Source organism: Gymnodraco acuticeps, unplaced genomic scaffold, assembly GCF_902827175.1.
Source record: "Gymnodraco acuticeps unplaced genomic scaffold, fGymAcu1.1, whole genome shotgun sequence".
Taxonomy (NCBI): Eukaryota; Metazoa; Chordata; class Actinopteri; order Perciformes; family Bathydraconidae; genus Gymnodraco; species Gymnodraco acuticeps.
The window spans coordinates 5,274,402-5,289,718 of NW_022990590.1; the positions used below are offsets into that span (position 1 = coordinate 5,274,402).

Sequence of the window (15,317 nt, forward strand, 5' to 3'; positions counted from 1 at the left end):
CACAAACAGTAACACACACACTCAGAAGGCCATATTATTTATATTGGCTGATGTCAAACAAAAAGGTTAAATAAGCTGTACAACTAAAAAGAATGTCTTGAAAATATTAAAATAAATAATAAGAAAGTGTTTCAATCACAATCAATAAAAGGCAATACAGAACTTTATAACATCTCCTGATGTCAAAATATAAAATAAATACAATGATAAATATAAAACAAAATAAAATATGTACCTTTAGGAGCAATGTCTAACATGTGTAATTAACTTGTGAGTGTGTGAGGCCATTATGCCTAAATAAAGGTACTCAAGCTTTACTCTATTTCAAGTTTTTCTTCAAAAATATGAGTTTGTCTACGTTGTCAGTAGTGAGGGCAGATCTGTTGGTGGTAACTATGTCACCTGCCGTCAAGAAAACCCTCTAGCTGGGGACTGAGACATGATTGAGCATGTTTGACGTGTTACCATAACATACCGCACCGCTGTCGAACAACGCCGACACACCGTCCTCGTCCGATCCACAACTCGCACCCCATCATTGTTGTAGTCCACAGGGAACTCGAAATGTTCCCACACACCTGATTTAAAAGAAGCAGGTGGGTCTTCTAGCTGTGTGTTGTGTGAACTCGCCATAGCTACCACTGTAACGCCGTTATTTTGGGCAGTAACTAGTACTCTAACGCAGTGGTTCCCAAACGGTGTGCCGCGGCACACTGGTGTGCCGTGAGGCAAGTCTGGGTGTGCCGTGGGATTTTGTCACAACCATACGTTATTATTGCAATATAAAACTACACAAAAATAATTATTTTTTTATTTACTATATCAGTACTTTGTAGGTTTATATGTACGTAATCTGCGCGACTTGTGCGTCCACATCTCCACGTGCAGTGCTGCATAAACATGGCTGAGTCAGCGATAACTTTCGAGGGGTGGTGGAGGTATGCCCATTATTTTGAGTTCGTCCGAAGAATAGACAGGAATGTGACGGTGAGGTGCAAACTGTGTCCAGGCCAGAAGCTGTTAACCACTGCTGTAAACACCACGTCAAACCTCAACAAACACCTGCAAAGAACACATGCTAAGGTGAAGCTACCGCACACGCTATTTGTTGTTTGTTTATATCACGTAATCTGTCCTTCTTCTCTGTCTTCCGGTTGTTGCCTGTTTTGAATGACAAATACACACTACCGCCGCCTGCTGGTAAGGAAAGTTATTGCCACTCACGCATGTGCAGTTCGTACGTGCTCGGCGAGTAAAGTAATGAGTAAAATAACGAGTTACTTTATGTAGATAGTAACGAAGTAGTGTAATATATTACTTTTTTTAAAGTAATATGTAATATATTACATTTTTTTAGTAACGACCCCATCTCTGGAGTTGGCGTTCTCTTCTCTGATTTACATGAAGAACAACAGGAGGTCACGGCTCTCTGTTGAACAGGACTTGCGAGTGCCCCTCTCCTCAGTGCCACCAAGGATTAAAAAAATCTGCGCGCCCCGACAGGCACATGTATCTCACTAATTTGTAAGTCGGCAAACATATTTACAATAGCACATGTTTCAATGCTGATTGCTGAAATGTTACATTTATAATTTGTAGTTCAGGACCATGGACAATGCAGCTTCCTTGCATTGACAGTTCTCTGTGCTGAATTTCTGCTGAGTTTCCTTTGCCTCATTTTTTATTTTGTGACCTGTTTGGTTTAAATGAGTGTGTTGCTGCTTTGATGAAGCCTAATTTGATAAAGTTTCAAATTAATTTCTGAAATATTTCGTTAATAAATATTTCATGAGTAATATAGTTGTCTTTGTCACATTTTATTTGGCATTAGTAAATAATTATGCACATTTACAGATATTTTACATGATATGAGTGATAACACGTGTTATAAGGGCTATTTTGCACAATAGGTGTGCCTTGAGATTTTTACTTGTCCTTTGGTGTGCCTTGGGCACAAAAAGTTTGGGAACCACTGCTCTAACGCATTACTTTTTAAATTCAGTAACTCAGTTACCGTTACTACATGGTGCGTTACTCCGTTAGTTTTTTTATATAGTCAACAGCCAGGCGAACAGAGATGAGAACTGTACTTAAGTACAGTACTTGAGTAAATGTACTTAGATACTTCCTGTGTCACATGCGGAGACGCGCTGTGGGCGTGTTTGTGTTGTTTACTAACAAGACTATCATGGCGGCGGCGGAGCTCAAGTCTAGTTTCTCCACCTGGAGATATTCTCACTATTTCACTTTTGTCGAGCACAAAGAAAAGAAAGTTTCTGTTAAATGTTGTCCTGGCGGGTCAAAGATCCTATCTACTGCCCAAAACAGCAATTCAAATCGAAGCTAGTAACTAAGACCGGCACAGACCCAGACTCAGCCGACGCCACTCCACCTACGTAAGCAACAGCGGCTGGATTTTAACCAAGGGACTGCTAGCCAGGGAAAAGTCGATAAAGCCATTGCACGGTATGTTGTAGAACACATGCAGGCTATTGCTACAGTGGAGTCACGCGCTTTCAGGGAGCTAGTTAGCATGATACCATGTCCGGGCGGCACACGGCATATGGGACGGAAAACTTTTTCCAACTACCTGGAGAAAGAATATACAAAAATGGAAAGCCAGCTAATATCGATGCAATCCAGATTGCATATAATGCATGTCAAGTTGATCAACAGATTGTATTATTCTCCAATGCAATAACAGTACTGAAATGAAGGCTATAAGGGCATTAATGGGAGCCCTTTTTTTAAGTAACTAAAAAGATACTTTTCAAAGTAAGGCATTACTTTTTGGTGTAAGTAATCAGTAAAGTAACTGAGTTACTTTTGAAATGAAGTAACTAGTAATGGTAACTAGTTACTGGTTTTCAGTAACTAGCACAACACTGATAGCTACTAACCAATCGGAGTGATTTATTTCGCCGACGGCCTTCAACCGACAGCCTCCCGATTCAACATCAACGAATCAACGGCGAAAGGTGTCGGCACGGCCGAAGAGACACAACGGTGCGGGATACACCAATCTGAGTAGGGCGGCATGACGCTCATTGACGGCCAGACATCTATCGACGGCCAAAATCGGCCCGGTGTGTAGCGGCCTTAAAGTCCCTTACACACCAAGCCGGCCGCCAATGAGCGTTGTGTCGCCCTACTCAGATTGGTGTGTCTTGGTGTGTCACGCACCGTCGTGTCTTTTCGGCCGTGCCGACACCTTCCGCCGCCGATTCGACATGTTGAATCGGGAGGCTGTCGGCCAAAGAAATCACTCTGATTGGCTGTTCAGCTTAGCGAATCAGTGCATGAGAAGCGAAACGGAAGTGAGGGACTCAAACAAACTATTAAGAAGGCACATCTGAGATTTCATTTAACTCCAGCTCTCGACACAGGTTCGGGAAAGCCCCATGAGCTTCTCGCTGTAGAGTGAAAATGGAACGCACACGCTATTTGTTGTTTGTTTATATCACGCAGTCTGTTTTTCTTCTCTCGGTGTATCACGCAGTGTGTCTTCCGGTTGTTGCCTCTTTTGAATGATGAATACACACTACCGCCGCCTGCTGGTAAGGAGAGATATTGCCACTCACGCATGCGCAGTTCGTACGTGCTACTTGGCCGTCGGCTGAAGTCTTTGCGGTGTGTTCCAGTGCGACTGTTGGCCAAGACGCAGGAGACGTGAGGCGACGTTACGTTGGGACGTGTTCTTTGGTGTTCTTTGGTGTCAGTTGGGGCAATATATACTTTTTCTGGTCACCTCTAGGATCATGATTTAAGAGCACTGAACCTGAACAATTGTTCACCTGAAAAACGTTTAATATTCACTACCTAAAAGGTATTCTGTCTGAAGGTAGCGCCTCTCAAGGCCCCTAAATGTGCCACACAACTTGTTCACCTTTTTGGATGTTGTCAGAACACATAGCAATGCTTTCTTGATGGATGTACAGCTTCAAAGGTGCATCCCCAGTGGGTATAACCAGGCAATTTCTACTGAGGGGGAAAGGAGTGTACCACAGGATGCAGCCACCTCAGAGAAATTTAGTAGAGGGTGGTTAAAAATAAACTCTCTCCAAACCCTAAATGAGAGGAAAGAGATCACTGATGCATACACCTTTATAGAGGAGAATGTAACAGACAGGAAAGAGATAAATAGAACAGATTGGGAAACTCTCCAGATCAACTCCCCGTCCTCACAGCAATCCTGTTGAGGTTGTCCGGAGTTGGGCACTGTGCCAGTCATGCTATTCAACAAGATCCCCCAGTATTAGGGATTTTAGCTTGCGTTAACTGGGATACCTCAGCATATCATAAACCTTCTGCCCAGGACAAGAGATTGAAAGGCAGTTCCTCCTGCCTGAGTCTCTGACAGCTAAAGAATCAAGATGGAGGGCATGCAGCTTTGATCATGTAGGCTCATCTTGACTGGTATCTTGACTAGTAAGTTCTGCGTAAAGGTTTAGCAATCAAAGACAAAAACTGCTCGGTTGCATTCCTTGAAATTGAAATTAACAGCCATTTTTCTGGCTACTGTCTTCGATCACCAAGGATTCTCTCAGGAGTTAGTATAGGGACCTCAAAAAACTTTGCTATCCTCCTGCTGTACGGGCTCAGGTCCTGCCAGACCTTAGATACTCTAATAGTAGTTTGCGGTTTGAGAGTAGCTACAACTGTCATTTCAGCCTGTCATCTAAGCCACTGTGCAGAATTTAAGAATTAGTTTCTGAAAGGGATCTGTTGCTGAAACAAAGGCTTTTTATGTGGATATGCCAAAACTTGTTGTTTGCTGCAATTCCTGACTTCATTTCAAAGAAGATATTGTTGGCTGCTGTTACATCTTCTTTTTCTTGGTTGTTCTTGCAGAAGTAAGTCTTTGGACTCCAAGTAGGATTTCAGGGGTGCGTTGCAGATGCCAAGAAACAGTAGCAAAGCACCATCAAGTGGATCGTTTTGTTGTTCAGCTGTCAAGTCCAGGAAACTCGAGATGAGGGCAAAGGTTGTCAAACTTTACAGACTTGCTGGGAAACAGTCTAACCAGGAATAGGGCTGGTGGGTCATGCACAGGAGCCGAGAAGTCCTGAAAACAACAGATACATACAATCCAGATGCATTTTTTTTCTCCTGCTCACTCTCAATCATGAGTGCCATCTGAAATTGACGAATGCACCTTCTATACAAAACATTGTAAATGTTGTCCTTTACTAAGTGCTTGCATTATTGATTACTTGAATTTGACATTTCTGTTCACCAGACATTTGTCACCCTGTGGGAGAAAAAGTGTCTTTATTTATGATTGAATTTCCCAAGAGCGAATCACTTAACACCTTTACTGGAAAATTGATTTAGTGTGGATGTCTACCCACAGCTTTGTCTCACTTGCTACACTCCAACCCTTTCAGTCAGTACAGTATATTTGGCCTCCAGGCTATGACCTAGTCACCCCCCACAAAAATACTTCAGGGAGTAAAAAGTGACTGGACAAAACTCAACCCTTATGGCAAACTTGATTTAGAGGCTATGGTGGATGCTTAGGTAAAGGTGGCTTTTGAAATGCAGCAAAGCACTGGTGCCTTGAGAAATTAAGGTGAGCGTATCAGGGGACATTTCCAAAGGATATTCTTCTTCAAAATTAGTCTTCAGGTATTAAAAAGGTTAATAAAATGTAACTGATACAATAGACTGCATGTAAACAGTATAGGATGAATAATCGGCTAAACCCTCAGTGCTAATGAATCATAGGCCCCTGGTTCACCAGGTGACGCCAGGCTCATTCAGAACCCAGGTTGCAGGCTGCAGCACTATCAACTTGAATCCACCTCGCTCTCGCCTCTCCTCGTACTCCCGATGATGAGCAGCTTGCTTCATCCCTTTGATGTTAACTTATGGATGTATACATTTAACATTCTCTTACACAATCAGCATAAAAAAGGTACACACCGACGCACAGGGCCCGGCACACAGCATATGCATGCATGCATGCACAAAGAGACCCAGATACAGTCTAACTCTCTTGAAAACACAAAGCGATGCACATACATCGCACAGCAGAGGGGCCGGGATATAAGTAATTTAGCACCGTGTGACACTTTCACGGTCTAATTAGCCCCAGCGTTGCGGTAAACACGTCCCAATGACCATCCAGTTCTGGTTACTCGTTAAGTATAGATTGGGCAGAAGATGGCCAGAACCTAATATCCAGATTCAACCAACATCATTAGATGTAAAACCAACAAGGAAACCCTTTCCTTTGCGGTTATACGTGTGTACATGCATCTTAGTGACAGGGTAGTCCATTTTGGACCTCAAGGAGGCATGCATCGTGTACACGTTGACAGGACTGTGTGAAGCTGATTCAAGGAAAGCTCTAGAGAGATGCTGTATGCCGTGTAAAGAGACAGACAGCCCTGTTGCTAGCTGCTGCTGCTGCCTTTGACGCGGTGATGGGGATTTTCCTTTTTTCCTGCTCTCCCTCTCTCTGTTGCGGTAGCAGACGTGGCCAGCGAGCTGTGATCAAACTGTGCCTTCATCCCTCCTCTTTTCTCTCTCGCTCTCTCATCAGCTGGAGGGCTTCAGCAGCAGGGTGCCCCAGATTCACTAACCACCTCCCTCCTCCGATGGAGTGCAGAGGCTGATTCCTCTCCAATGTAGAGCACTACTGACACCTAAGTTCTGACCAGGAGTATGGCATGCAACAAAGAAATGCAAGGAGGGCTTATGTGAAATGTGGAAATTGACATATATTCTCTATCATAACTTCATGGTATTGAGCTAGTGTCACCAAAGGGTACATTCCACAAAAATAAAACACCAGTTTTGGTTAAAAAGCTCTACCTAAAAAGGCACAATTTAACTAATTAGCCTTTCAATTGATTCCTTTGAATTCTTGGCCACCCTACCGGTTCTGATCAATATTGCCAATAGATCGATCAAAGGTTGAAGCGGTTCTGCAGGAGGTGTTGCAGAGGCCAGAGGGCAGAGGGCAGAGGGACAGTCAAGGGGGGCAAAAAATTGTACATCAGCGTAGATCCTGAATCAATACCTGTGCGTGGAGTTAATCTAGTGAGTGTCCCTCTGGCAGAAATAAGTGACAGAGGTTGAACAGCAAAGCAGACCAAAGAGACATTATCAAATAGGACTAGCTCAGCATTTTTCTCCTAAATAAGCTACTTTATTTTGGTTGGGGAGTGTAGCCAGGATTCAGCAGACCTCAGGGTTGACTTTGGGTTGAGCATAGTCAGGGACTTTCTCCCTTTGTACACCGGGGTATTATATAAGATTCTATCTGGGCTTCTCTTTGCATGATTGGCCACATCCATCTAAGTTCTATGCAAAGCTGGGATATTTTTTATCGAAAGCTCTCAGGTTCAAGTAAGGTAAATTAGCATGACGCTGCATGTTGATACTGTAATCACCTAAATGTACACCTTTTCTTTTTTGCTAAAAATGCTGGCAGAAAGTATTTTAAAAGTAAAATGGAAATACAAATGTTCTTTTTTCTGGATATTATTGAAAAGTTTATGTGCAGGGTTGACTCTATAAATGATACAAACAAAAATCTTTAATCAGCTGTACATGCATTGGCACAAAGTCACATTTGTTTCTGTTTATCTGAAATGGTGAAAGGAACAATAACACATAAAAAGGTAAAAACAAGCAGAAACAACCTATCAAAAGTTAGACTGAGTTGATGCCTTACCAGGCTTTACAGACACTTTGTTCCTGTTCATGATATAATGTTCCGAGCACCTCTCTTCACAACACTGTTGGCAGGTAATACTTGCAATGCATTGCTGAAAATATAAAGCACCGTACAACATAGAGAAAGATTCCATTGATTGAATCTAGCTAAATTTACACATACGATTGGACGGATTTTACACAAATAAAATCCCTTAGCCTTGATATCCCATTGTTCTGTAAATACATCAATGTTAAGAATCAAGTTTTACTGTCAGCTAGAAAGATAATGGGATATAGGTAAAAAGAAGCGCCATTTGATAGGGGAGTAACACAAACCAGAAGAAAAGACAGAGAATGGGAGATACTTTGGATCTTTCCGATGAAACACTTACACTGCAGGACTTCACCCATCCTTCTAGTTGGGTTAAGTCCAGTTACAAAGTAGAATAAAGATAAAAATACCCTGAAAAATGGCAATATGAATTATAAATGTGAGGCGAATATGAGCCCACCACCACCACAGACTAGGAGTCAGTTCAAACTGGTGGTGTACAGCAACTTGAAGGGATAGTTTGGATTGTTAAAGTGGTATGAGGTACTTTTATAAGTACAAGTGTATTACCTACTGCAGATGGCATCGGAATATGCCCAGCAAGGCCGGTATACTGGCACAGAAGCTAAATATTGTACTGTAGTGGACAGGGAACATTTATTGTAGCCACTTCAAATAAAGGCCTACCTAAAACAATCAATATCAATGTTCATAAGTGTATTTTTAGAATATGTGTACCATCACAGCCATTTTGATGAGAAATTAAAGCCACTGGTTGGTTTTCTTCAAAGCCTCCACAGTCCATTAATAGAAACTGTTATTTAACCACGCAAAACACGGAAGCTGCTGCTCTACAATGGCTACTTTGTTCGTGACATTGTATGACCTTAGCGGTTTATAGGCTATAGAGTTCGGATTCGCTTAAGGAAAGATGCTGAAAATATTGTATATATATATATACATAAACACACTACTTGGGATTATTTCAGGTGGTTAAAACACATTTTGATGCTGCCACTGTCCACAGCAATACATAGCTTAGCTTCCATGCAAGTACCTCTGTTGGTTTCTCCAAACCTTTGGCATGCTAACTGTCATCTACTGCTAGAAATACACCGACTATGGACGAGTACATTATACAAACCTACTTGAAAAACTATCCCTTTAATCCTTATCCCTGCCTCTAATGTTTGATCAACAGTAGGCACTATGAGAGGCATGACAACATGATAAGAGACGGAGGGAAGTATCAGAGTGACGGAAAGACATTCATCTCTATATACAGGGCACCTTACATTACTGTATTTTAAAAATACAGATTTGTATCTTTAAAGTTGTTTTAGTGCATTGAATTGGCCTTGGTTTGAACTTAAAACATTATAATTCTCAGAAAATGACACTAAAAACACCTAAAAGGTCATTTAGTACAGCAGCCCCCCAAAGTATCAACAATACCCGCGTGGGGTCCTTGAAGAATTCTCCTTATGTTCACAATAAAATCATTTACTCAAAATTGATTGATCATTATCCATCACAATATTAACACTTGTGCAACTTTCGTTTACGAAATGTTCTCTAAATGTTCTCTATAGAGGCATTCAAGTCTATACGGCACGTCCGGAGAGGCAAATCAAACACACCTCTGACGGCATCCTTACCTGGATCGGTTAAGGGGGGGTCTCTCGGACATTGACCCACTTCAGCTCTCTCGGTGCTTACACAGTACAGCGTAAGGCTTCACTGCATCGATAATGATAGTTCGGGACAGGCATCGTCTGCTCAGAAAGGCACGTTCCGCAATCAAAGTTCTCTACCGCTCCGATTCCTTGACCTTCATGGTTTGTTTTTTTTAGCAGCACTTTGCATTGATCTCCGTTCCAGAGAAAATGACACTTTGTGACCTTGTTGATAATATCCACATACATACATATTTACAGAGAAGTTAGAGTCTCCATAGACTGATCTTTCTTTGAATACACATGGTTTGATGTGTGACTGTACATATGGCAAGAATGTAGAAATATACTAAAAGGAGATGAATATAAACAGCCGAGATGATGGTTCTTGTCTGTATGCATGTGTTTTTACGAGTGCTTGATGGTGTATTTGCCTTTCTGCAGCTGGGAGATGTACAGCTTTGACTTGGTGCCGTCGAGTCGTTTGAACCACACCTCGTCGTTGTTGATGGTGGTGATGATGGCACTGCGGGACACAAACATAGGACAATGTTAGCGTGATATCAATACCACATCATTCCGCGTGACATCACGGTAGTCAGAGGTTACTGCAGTGATGTATCAACATCATGTATTCATAGGGGAAAATAACACTGTGCACTTAAGTGTTAAACGATCATGAAGGTGTACCCTGTGTTCACTGAGCATGGTGTACGGACACACAGGGCAGGACGCACAAAGAGCAGAATGTGGAATCACAATGATTCCAGCCTAAAGCCACAGTGTCTCTCTTTGTTTGAATCCATCCATAATCATTTCCATTACGAATGAATCCACCATGTGACCACGGTGTCACACATCTGGCCTCATTGAGCAACATGCTCTTTAATCTGATGTTGAATATAGATGCAGCAGACTTTCTCAAACATCAACATTTGCTTTTTGGTATCCAACTGATTAATCCCACTTGTTCATAAATAAGAAGCATCTGGCAGATTGTTGATTGTTAACATAGGTAACGCCCACTAAACTGTACTAAGGGCAGGTGTTGTACTGTGTGCAAATACTCTGGCACATGCCCAAGAATTAAATAGATGGAACTGCAAGAACAATGAAATGAAAGAAAGAAATTAACTTGAACAAATTAGATTTTTCAGAGCATAATCTGGGGTGGCAGAAAAAAACCCCACCTCAGAGTAGTAGGAAAACTAATCATTATAATGAATCCAAAACATTTAATAATCAACATTTTGAGATATAGTATCGATGTCATTTTTTCTTTTACTTTTGACAAACTTGGCTGTAAAAAAAAAGTGTTTTCTTGCTTTTGAACACTTTATTAGGAATGTTCTATTACCCAGGATGAGAATAAATCATGGATATATAACAATATAAGAGGAAATGTGGTCTTATATTGCTTTCAATATGAGGCCCAATGTCTTAGAAATAAGAAATTGGATGAGAACACACATTATTGAGCATCATAGCATCAGCTTTTCTTATTACAAAGACTAACATAAACCCACACACACCTGGCTGGGTACTCGTCCTTCCTGTTGATGCAGATGGCCTGGCCCCTGCAGTACCACTGGTTGTCGTAGAAAAGTCGCCCTTCCTCGAAGCGCGCCACGTGGTGATGTCTGTCTGGCTTCACTGCAGGGACTGGAGGGAGAGAATGAGGTGGGAAAAGGGCAGAATAATAGAGAACGATTATATAACAAAAGTATGTGGAACAAGGACAAAGACAGACGAGGAGGTAGCATTTGTCTCCTTTCCACTGTGAGCACTTTTGATCTGACAGTATTGAGTCTCCGGTGAGCGTGTGGGTCGATGGCTGCACTCAGCCAGGTATTGAATGTAACAGAGGACGAGGAGAGGCTCTTACCGTCCACCTTCACCCTGTGTGGCCCCAGTGATGCCATCGCCTGCGGGGGAAAGGAAACAGACACAACTAAAAGGTCGAATCACAACACAGAGTTATTCACCCAACACTGCCCTCGTTTCCAAAATACCTTTCTAATCGCAGTCCAGTCTTCCAGGATATCAAGATCCTGCAGCATGTAGACGATATAAGGCCGTGGAAATGAGAGGTTAAGGAGGAACACGCAGCGAGGTGACAGGAAACATCGGTGTTAATAACATGGGGAAATGTTCTGCAGCTGAATGATGGGAGCAATAAGACGAGGAGAGGACTAAAGGGAAAAGGATATCAGACACAACAACAGGCTTCTTCTTCTTGACGGGGCAGAACGGGTCCTTTTTCTTGTTTTTCCGCGAGTGCAATCCATCATTCCACAACTCTGGAAAGGAGAGAGGAACAATTAGAAAGGAGAGCTTCTGTGGGAAATTCCTTTTCAATTTGAATGCCCTTTGTTTAGATCACAAGTGGAAATGTTGGCATTCTTCATATTCTTGAAATTGCAACATTTCCTCACTGCTTCCTCACTAACATTACTGATCGTTCCCCTTATCAGAGGTAGGTTAGAACTTGAAATATACAATTCATTAACAGGCTTGTCAGTTGACAGTTTCTAAGTTTGATAAATAAATGATTTGAGCTTTACAAAATGTCATTATTTTTGTATCAAAAGCTTTTATTGATGTATTTTTAATTTACCCTAAAAATGTTTTAAAAGTCTCAGAAGTAAAACCTCAACTAATGAATTCCAGAAATGAAAGAGCCTTTTAAAACGTAACTATTTCATTAGAAGAAACATGTTGGGGCCGCCGTGTGGCTCTGTTGGTGGAGCTGGCGGCTTTTTTTGGTACTGTTTCTGATTTTATGTAAAGCGTCTTTGAGCACTAGGAAAAGCGCTATAAAAGTTCAATGTATTATTATTATTATAATATACTGGGGCTTGGTCCACGGGCGGAGGACCCCGGTTAAAATCCTGCCTGGGATCATTTGCTGCGTGTCATCCCCTCTGTCTACCCTTTTCAATTCTCTACAATAAATGCACTGGTTGCATAAAGAAAAATTTGGAATCAAGAAGATTTTGGTTTGACTTTTAAAAATGATTACATCCCATCTTTTTGATATTAATGCTAACATTCAGTCTTATTGGAAATCTTTGGATCCCAGAAGTCAGAAAAACGTCTGTCACCACTACAAGCATCTCATTATACAAGTATTATAACACAATCATTCAAATGTAGATTCTTGAAAGCTTGAAGCTCCAAACTATTCAGCACAACACTATTAACTTTTCCCAACCGTATATATCCTAATAGTGTGTATTAATAGGGACTCTGAGCAGGATGTGACTGTACTTGTACCTGAAGTGATGTCAATACTGTGTCTGTCCTCCTCCAGTCTTCGTATCTTCTCCTCCAGTTCGCTCTGCACAGTGTCGAACAGCAGCAGCTTCTCACTCTGGGGGGCAGACACACACGTTAGAACATGATAATTACAACGTTTTCCCCAGAAAAGCAGACTGGGGTTTAATTCACTACTGTGGCAAAAACCCAAACTCAGAAAATTACAATATATATCCCACATTGTAGAGGCAGTGATTTATTCGAGCATAATGTGTTTTGACGAAAAAGCAAACCTAAGTCATTAGTTGAGCTCTCACCTCCCAGTGTTGGCACGCGGCCTGGATCTCACACTCATACTTGTTCTTCACTGAATCCAAACAGAGCTCCCTGTAGATCCCTGAGAGGAGCATTCAAACAAGAAATCATTATGAGGCAGCCAGCAGTAAAGAATATATATATATATATATATATATGTTTCAATATATGTGACTATATAGCCTTCAAACTGCAAAAAAACGAACATTTAGTTTAATTCCATAGGGGTCAAATGACGAGGTATGACACCTAAAATATATTAAACACAGTATCCTTTGCTTTTACCACAATAAGGTTTATTTTATACACATAACAAGCCATCCTAACATTCTCGGCACCATAGGTGGCTGACATGAACAGTCAAAGGCATTAATCCAGATCTAAATATGTAAGTATATCCCAGTAAAGCCGGTAATATTACATTGACCTACCAGCCACTTTGGTTCTGATCTGCATGTTCTCCTGCAGGTTGGCTAGAGGCTCCAGGTACTCTTGTGCACAGCCAGCCATCACCTCCTGCAGCTTGATGTCCACCTGGCTCAGGCGCTCCTTATACAGCCTGAACAGGGGAACATATGAGGCAAAGAAAAACCATTCATAAACATAAACTGGAAATGTTGTGGTTATTACCATTTCACTCAACCAACAAGCGCATATAAGCATATTTAAATCATTGGTAATAAATAAGGGATTTGAATGAAACTCAACAGGTCTTTAGAAAGCCTAGGCCATGAGGTAATCAGAGACCAAATTAGAATCTAATTTCCCAACTCTCTGGTGTTTCTACAGTTTGCCCAGTCCCAGGCTCCTTCAACAACACATATAAGTATACTGTGTAAAAGACATAAAACATTAGAACATGTTCAAAACAGAATTCAATCATTTAAAAAAATATCCAAATTGTTTGGAGAGATTTTATCTAACCCAAAAAGATTTAAAAGAATAACATCTGTTTTTTTTTTAAATACTTAATTTGTTGTTTAGGGGGAATTTGATTCATAACAGGACCTTCATTTAAGAAAAATGTGTACTACAAAACATAATACAAATAAATATGTAAAAATGTATATATTCCAATATATACAGTAGGGTATTACTATTGTTTGTGATTGTAATGTAAAGTTTAAAAAGGGATAATGCCAAGTAATGTATTTTCTACTGTAGTTTGTTTAGAGAATATGGATGACTATCACTCAGCAAAAGGTCCCACATCCCAAGAATCCCAAGTAATAACATGGCAATCATCTCAAGGTTTCTAGCAAGAACTTTAGTAAAAGTTCAACTTCATTAAGAAGTGTGTTGTTGTAGTTGTTGTAGTTGTTGTTGTAGTTGTTGTTGTTGTTGTTGTAGTTGTTGTTGTTGTTGTATCAGATCAGACAGCAGTAGGTGGAGCCTAGCCTGTATTTTGTTGGGAACAACAGAGGGAGGAACTCACTGCTCCTTCAGGTCAGTGAACTGTTTCTCCAGGGTGGTCATCTCATCCAGGCACTCCATCCTCCTCCTCTCACAGTCCTCATCGTCCATCTCTGTTGTCATAAACACAGACAGCTCTGTCAACACCTCCATGCCGGCTGCTTCTCTTTTCAACACCCAACCCCATACTGTAGGTTAGTCAAAATGTCAGCAGCTGCAACATGTCATTATGAACACATATGTCTGACATACAAGCATATTTCTCTACTATGTATCTGTGGGTGGATATTTAAGGCCTTATTTTCCTACCAGAGCTGTCTCCATCTTCAGACACAGACGAGCTAACAGTGTCCTCCTCGTCTGTGCTGCTGCCGTCTTGCTCGTGAAAGTCCACCTCCATTTCTTCGTGGTTACTTTCTTTCTTCTCCCGGGAGTGAACCGGCATTGCGACTTCCAAATAATCCGTTTTTAACGGGGGTGGAAGGGCTGTTTGTTAATGTAATACCCCGAAAAAAGAGGCAAATGTACCTCAGACAGCTAACCGGTTAGCTAGCCAGCATCTAGACAGCTGGAAATGCAAACATGGCCCCTGTTGGCCAATCACAGCGAGCTTTACTGAGTCTGTCCAATCAAACGTTAGCAGGGTATGTACTTGCCACGCAAATAATTTAGGGACTTGTAGTTTCTTAAACTTTTTCTTCAACAACGTAGGCCTACTGTTTGTGAAGGTATACACCTAAATAGATGTTTTTGTACATCATTTTATAATAATATATATTGCTTGGTTTGTTTTCCTGAGCTTATCAGCACAATACTGAACCATTATTATATTATCGGTACTACTTTTCTAAATCCTCATAAGATATAAATGTTATTTTTTGTAATAATTAAAACATGGAACATTAATAATAACATAGCCTAGTAACAATCCATTA

At 41.1% G+C, this 15,317-nt stretch overlaps 1 protein-coding gene across 2 annotated transcripts; it reads right to left on the minus strand.

Moving 5' to 3' along the window:
• Positions 1–7,478: 7,478 nt before the first annotated feature.
• Positions 7,479–14,959, minus strand: LOC117554158 (breast cancer metastasis-suppressor 1-like protein-A). 2 transcript variants are annotated; one of them, XM_034228429.1, is made up of 10 exons: positions 14,692–14,959; positions 14,405–14,495; positions 13,401–13,528; positions 12,972–13,051; positions 12,673–12,769; positions 11,607–11,696; positions 11,409–11,473; positions 11,282–11,321; positions 10,929–11,058; positions 7,479–9,922 (listed from the first exon to the last, which is right to left on the minus strand). In XM_034228429.1, exons 1-10 carry the CDS (start codon positions 14,825–14,827, stop codon positions 9,805–9,807), a joined length of 975 nt encoding a protein of 324 aa, XP_034084320.1. In that variant the 5' UTR covers positions 14,828–14,959; the 3' UTR covers positions 7,479–9,804. The 2 variants fall into 2 exon arrangements, with proteins under 2 accessions (XP_034084320.1, XP_034084321.1); XM_034228430.1 differs by having other exon boundaries at positions 7,527–9,922; positions 11,282–11,315.
• Positions 14,960–15,317: the final 358 nt, after the last annotated feature.